The following is a 6,590-nucleotide window of genomic DNA, read 5'->3' as shown; positions in this document are numbered from 1 at the left end:
GTGTTGTGCAGCTTGTTATGAGAAACACATTGTACAGTATGTACTATAGGTGACTGGGCCCTGTGCAAATTAGAGGGAAAGTGAAATGCTCCGGATAATTTGTTGTTTTAGTTGATTTCTGACAGATGAAATATAAAACCCTGGAAAGGCAAATGACAAAAACGCACAGTATCAAGACTCTCATAATGTTTCTTTCGTGTCTAGCAGCATGCGCTGCATGGTGCAAATTTATACTTGGAAAATGCTGCTTCTGGAAGCTTCAAATTGCACTATACAGTATCATTAACATGAAATAATGTTAACTTCTTGCAAGCCCAAATTGAGGTTACAGCTTACTACATTAATATCTTCTTCTCAGCATATGGTGTGTATGAGGTGGTGATGATGGAGAGCTCCAGGTGACAGCAGATTTCTGCACAGTGAACTTATTTACAGGCTTGAAAGTATACATTTACGGGTCTGCTTTATGACTCTAAAATCACTTGTATGCGTATGGATACTCACAAACTGAAACAGGTTGAGCTCCAGAACCATCCTGACTCTAAACAAGGACTTTCTATACAGAAAACCCTTTCAAGGTTTCTTAGGAAACATGCTTCAGTGTCACTGAACAGAACATTGGGGAGGGGGGGCTCAGTATTTGTCTTTTCAGTGTAGGTCAGAAACACATTGGAGCTAAGGATACCCAAAAATAGCTGCCTTAAATTTAACAAATTGCAGCAGAAAGTCTGATTTTGTTTTAAAAGAGGTGGATTTACAAAAAAATAAGAGTCAAAACTGATCCTGGACAACAATCATGCAGCCATGTAAATTTATTTGAGAACTGTAATATTGCATCAATGAGCTAAACATTTTTGTTCACTTTTCAGTTTGTTTTTAGGCATCTCTCACTTTCCAAACAGCAGTTTATTTTAAACTGAAGCAATTTCATTACTGACAGTTGCACAAGAAAAATAAATAAAAAGCTAAATTGAAAATATCAAAATATACATTTGAAAGTTTCCACAACAAATATATTTTGCCCCAAAACATCAGTAGTCTCATGAAAGTAAACACAGAGGGACAATAATGTAATATTATAGTAGATGCAATGATAAAATAACGAAACAAAAAAAAAAGGACTTTGTCAATGTCCAATTTTTAAGTAGGCCTATTGTTCGCAAAGAAAAAGTGACACTACCATGGTTCAATTATGGCGACAGTACAGGTGGCTTTTTCTTTTCTTCCCAGAAAAATCAGATTAGCAAGTCCCACGTCTCAAATCCGGTATGGCATGTCAGAGAAAGAGGAGAGAAGCACCGTTTGTGTCATTTGTCGATACTCTATCCAGAGGAAGCTCATATGTACCATCTTCCCAGTGACAATGAATGCAGCAATCCGACCCCTGCGTCACTGTCGTTCGATGTGGGAGTTGTAGTCCATTTACACGTGTGTCCTACCTACTGTGTGCCTTTCGAAACTCCAAGTTCCAGATTCACAATGCGGAAGTAGCGCAACAAAACACTGAGAGCTGCAGCATCACAGCCGAGAAGATGTCTCATGTTGTAAAGAAAAGAAAATTGGATGAAACCCGACAGGATAGACTGTACTTTGACAGCTATACCGATGTGACTATCCACGAGGAAATGATAGCCGACCACGTCCGAACTAACACCTACCGGATGGCGATACTGAGGAACAGTGAGTCCATACGGGGTAAAGTTGTACTGGACGTCGGCGCAGGAACCGGCGTTTTGAGCATTTTTTGTGTACAAGCCGGTGCTAAGAAAGTCTACGCGGTGGAAGCTTGTTCTATCGCCGAGCAGGCCGTAAAAATAGTTAAACAGAACAACATGGAGGACAAAGTTGAAGTCATTCGTGGCACAGTGGAGACGGTGGACCTACCGGAGAAGGTGGAGGTGATAGTGAGCGAGTGGATGGGTTATGCCCTCCTGCACGAGTCCATGCTCAACTCGGTACTCTACGCGCGCGACAAGTGGCTGGAGCCGGGCGGCATCATCCTGCCCAGCAAAGCCGAGCTCTACATCGCACCCATCGGCGACCCGGTGGTAGAGGACCGCTTGCATTTCTGGTACACCGTCAAAGACCGCTACGGCGTCGACATGTCCTGCATGTCCGACTTCGCCAGGAGATGCATCATGAACTCCGACATCACCGTGAACTCGGTGACCGTCGAGGACGTGCTCTCCCACCCGGCCCGCTTCGCCGAGCTCGACTTGTACTCGGTCACCGTGGAGGAGCTGCGGTCGGTGAGGGGCAAGTTCAGGTGCGAGTCGTTCGGCTCGGCGGCGGTGAACGCTTTCTGTGTGCACTTCACGGTGACTTTCCCCTGCCCGGACAAACCGTTAGTGCTCTCCACGTCCCCGTTCAAACCGGAAACGCACTGGAAGCAGGCGGTGCTGTACCTGGACGTCCCGGCGGACGTGGTGCAGGACACGGTGGTTACCGGCGAGGTCAGCATGTATCCCTCGGAGGAAAGCGCCAGACACATATGTATCCACGTGGACTACTCGATAGGAGAGCAGAAGAGACAGTCCAAGACTTTTTCCATCCCTGACTGGAGCAGTGAGGCTCAGCCGTAGTGCAGCATCAAGCATGTAGTGTTCCAGTGTAATCACCAGGCAACACTCCGCATCCCGTCACCAAGACTCACAAAGCGGCTCGCTGTTAGTTAGTTTGCAGGAAAGTGGAGCAATGGCTGCATTTGTGACCAAAGTGGCGAATTATTCCTCTCTCAAAACTAGAATATCACATTCGGTCTCACTTGAGCAAATGCATGATGGTGCTGCAGCTGACATCTGTACACACACACACACACACACACACACACACACTGCTCCAGGGTGTGCTTGCTTTTATGCTTGTTTTTACACCTTATAAAAACTTTGACACCTACACTGGAAGAGAAAGAATGCGTATCCTTCACACCTTTGTATACATTCTTATGAAGCTCACCCAGCCAGAGCAGTGTGTGTTTGTGAAAGCCAGTACTGCCAGATATTGTTTGTATTGCACACTGTGTAATTCAATTTACAGCCTTTACAGCCCATTTTATACCAAAACATTACAGTGGTGCAGAATTTTCCATTCATCATAACATGTCACAAACTAGAAAAAAATGTTTTCCAGAGTCTTCTTTTTACCAATCAACGGTCCAAAACCCAAATATTGTTAATTGGCTGTTATTTATTCTTTACTTATTTACATACTGTTACAAAGAAACACAACAAATGCTTAGCCAAGACTTGAAATTAAGAAATGTTTGGTATTTTACACATTTAGTTGATGGTCAAAACAGTTTTCTGTCAATCAACTTTTCAGTTAATCATCTCATTATTTCAGTTTTACCATTCAGGCTTTAGTAGTGTCTTTATTGTTTGGGTGAAAAGCATTTTGAGAATTTAAAACTGTCCTGACTAATGAGTAGTTCTAGGTAAGTGTGTAGCTGTGTAAAGCAGGTTCCACTGGAGGTTTGACAAAATTGTTGAATAAATTCAACACCACGTTGCAGACATCTGATATTCTAATGAATTTAATCATGCATATTGTGTGGAATCTGGTCAAAACGCTGCATTCGAATGAGGATGAGACCAGGGTATTGATTTGGACTGGCTGTAGTCAGGAAGGAAGCTGCATCTTTTACGAGGTGTTTTACGCTGGCTGGGTTTCAGTTTTTGATCAGCTAAATTGGCTCATTATTTTGGTTTAAAACTAGCACACGCTGTCGTCTGTTGCCAGAAACCACTGAATTCATCCAGAATTGTGACTCTACTGCAGCATTCTGCAAAATAGCAAAGGCTTCGTTATGTGTACAGTGAAGTATTTCCTTCCTGGCCATATGGCTGTGCTGTATCCAGGTGTCTATCATCAGCTGCAATCAAGAATAAATCTTTTTTAACAATTAATAATTTCACGGCCATGTTTAATAATGTGACATTTATCATTTATTGAACAAAAAATGTTATCTGATCACTGATCAATCATTGATTCACTTACACTAACAAGTCAATGTACATGAAGTAGGTCTGGATTTTTATATTGCAGAGAGTTTAGTGTGCTAACAACTGTGTTAAAAGAAAATATTGCCAGACATAAATTGTTGGACAGTTCAATGTGCCGTGAGTCCTCATGAAAAACTAGGACTGCAAATAAAGATTATTTTCATTGTCAATTAATCTGTTGATTATTTTCTCCATTAATTGATTAGTTTGGTCTAGAAAATGTCAGTGTTTCTCTACGGCCGAGATGACTGTTTCTTAAAAATGTACTCAAATTTTTGAGATAAAATAAATTATCAAAATAGTTGAAAATGATGAATTTATTTGTTGACAACTAATCAATTAAGCATTGCAGCTCCACTAAAAACACAGAAGCAAGAATCCTGAGCATGTGTCAACATTTGTAGATATTTTTGGACAGCTTCATTCAGACATATATAATTCACCAGAAGAATCTGCAGCTTTAATAAATGACTGTCCTGGGAATCAACTGTGGGGCTCGGCCCACCTTCAGGAGAGCTGCACTGCATTTCATTGGGCTCATTATTAGTGAAAAAGAGTTTCTACCATCTATATCTGTGAGATAGGTGAGTCATTTTCTGAAGACTAAGCTTTTTTCTGTGATGTTATTACAAATACAGATATCATACAGATATAATAACATTTCGTGGTCTACCAATAACCTGAAAGCCAAGTTCTAACAGTAATGTCAGAATGTTTGCAAAAAACTTTCAGACATTTAATATAAAAAGATGATTACCAATTATATTTTTACTAATTCATTCTGATTAGCTTCTCAGTATTAGTATTGGCCTGCTCACTGCTGTAGTGTTCCAGCTGCGACAGTAACAATAGATTTGATACCAACAATGAATCCACTCCCAGTCAATATTTCTATAGGTGTACAATTATTATTTTTTTTTGTATAATATGTTACTTCATGGTCAAACCAAGGACAATGTGCTGATTAAACCTTTCTATAACTAAAACACACCGTGGCCTTCGCTTATTAAAGTCTATCTCAGTGTGCATTGAATTGGAGTCAAGAGACGTGAATGAGTCACATCTTTTCTGCATTCTTATCATACAGCAGTCAATAATAAATACACATAGATTCCTAGATTCATCTTTCACACCCCATCATCATCTGAAATATGATGTTCCGGATGATTTTCGTTTCAGTGTCGTCTATACAAATGTGAACCCTGTCTCTAATGAACACATTTGGAATTAATCACGCTGTAGTGTCTACAAATCAAGGGCATTGTCAGTTTGGGAAAGAGTGAGTAATGGCTGAACCGCACTTTGAACTGCAAACGTCTCGCCTCTGGTTTCCACTTGAATGGACCGTATTGCAACAGTCTGAGCCTATGAAGAGTAAAAAATGAGCACACACATCCAGAAACTGTGTGAATCAGCAGAAAGCTAATAGAATAACCACACTTCTCGCTGCCGTTTCACAGTGACATAAAACAAATTGATTAACTATGTTAGTTATGGTCGTAATAATTTGGGAAAAGGTGGCTAAAGTTAATCAAACCCCAAATCAAAGCCTCATGAAACAATCTAAAGAGTAAATCTGGCCTTAAACTGTCTCAAATGGTTTTCTTCACTCTCATTTTTTTTGCCTTAATGTAGAAGATTTGGCACCTTAACTCCATTAAGAGAGCAGAAATGCCAAATCCCACAGCTGAGTGTGGTGGTGAGGTTTGTGTGAGATATGAGTTCCATATTAAAATGTGAAGTCAAGCAAAGACTTGACACTAAAACATGGAGACATGCTCCAAAAAAGCTTTATGGAGAAATCAGTCAAAAAAGCTTTATGGAGAAATCAGTCATCGCTGCCTCAACGCCGATGATTAAAAACTTTGTAAGATTTGTTTGCTTTCAGCTCATTAAAGGTTTAAGCGACAGCAGCTGCAAATGAAATACAGGACAGCAATCAGACTCATGATGCATGTGATCAGTGCACAGTAAGAACACACTAACTGCTCAGGAGGACAGTTGTCCTCCATGCAGCCTCTCCTGTTCTGTTTCTGCAGTGAGCATGGGTGGATATTACAGGGTGGACGGGGGGGGGCAATTTTAACCGAGCAACGTCTCGAACTAACAGAGATCTTTGTCAGGCATTGTGACCATTTGTCTGTGGCCAAGGTCAGATCCTCGTCGTCAAATGTCAACAGGGTCGTGCGTCACCGCTCTGCTGTGAATGGGGTATACAGCGTGAAGTGGGTCTCGGTGTCTTTTTGTTGCCCAAGAAGCACTTTTGTGTCGGAGAAAGGCAGGAATAAATTCAGGCTTTTCACAAATTGAATTCCACGCTTGCAGCTGGCCTAATGTGCACGCACAGCGGCTGAATCTCTCCTCAGCCTCTACAGGTGCCTGGAAAAAAAAGCCCTGCAGGCAGAACAAAGCAAGGTGTCCAGAGAATGGAAATGTCAAATGCAGCGCAGGCAGCCGCTGTTAAGCCCAGAATCACACTCATGTATGCACGGCCACTCTTGGCTGCTTAATGCTAAACTAATTGTGATCCATTCCTGCCTGAAATGATTTGGAAACCATTAGAAACAAGTGTTGAAACTTGAAATGGGA

General features: G+C 41.4%; 1 protein-coding gene across 1 annotated transcript; it reads left to right on the top strand.

Moving 5' to 3' along the window:
• The first annotated feature begins 1,496 nt into the window (after positions 1-1,496).
• prmt6 (protein arginine methyltransferase 6) lies at positions 1,497-4,912 on the top strand. Its single transcript, XM_041961973.1, has one exon. It carries the CDS (start codon positions 1,533-1,535, stop codon positions 2,580-2,582), a length of 1,050 nt encoding a protein of 349 aa, XP_041817907.1. The 5' UTR covers positions 1,497-1,532; the 3' UTR covers positions 2,583-4,912.
• The last annotated feature ends 1,678 nt before the right edge of the window (positions 4,913-6,590 follow it).

Source organism: Chelmon rostratus, chromosome 20 (assembly GCF_017976325.1).
Source record: "Chelmon rostratus isolate fCheRos1 chromosome 20, fCheRos1.pri, whole genome shotgun sequence".
Classification (NCBI taxonomy): domain Eukaryota; kingdom Metazoa; phylum Chordata; class Actinopteri; order Chaetodontiformes; family Chaetodontidae; genus Chelmon; species Chelmon rostratus.
Note: the sequence above shows the minus strand (reverse complement) of the source record. Positions and strands in the feature narration are given on the sequence as shown.

Excerpts from the sequence above, each read along its gene's own strand:
- prmt6 (XM_041961973.1), top strand. The coding sequence starts at position 1,533 with ATGTCTCATGTTGTAAAGAAAAGAAAATTGGATGAAACCCGACAGGAT.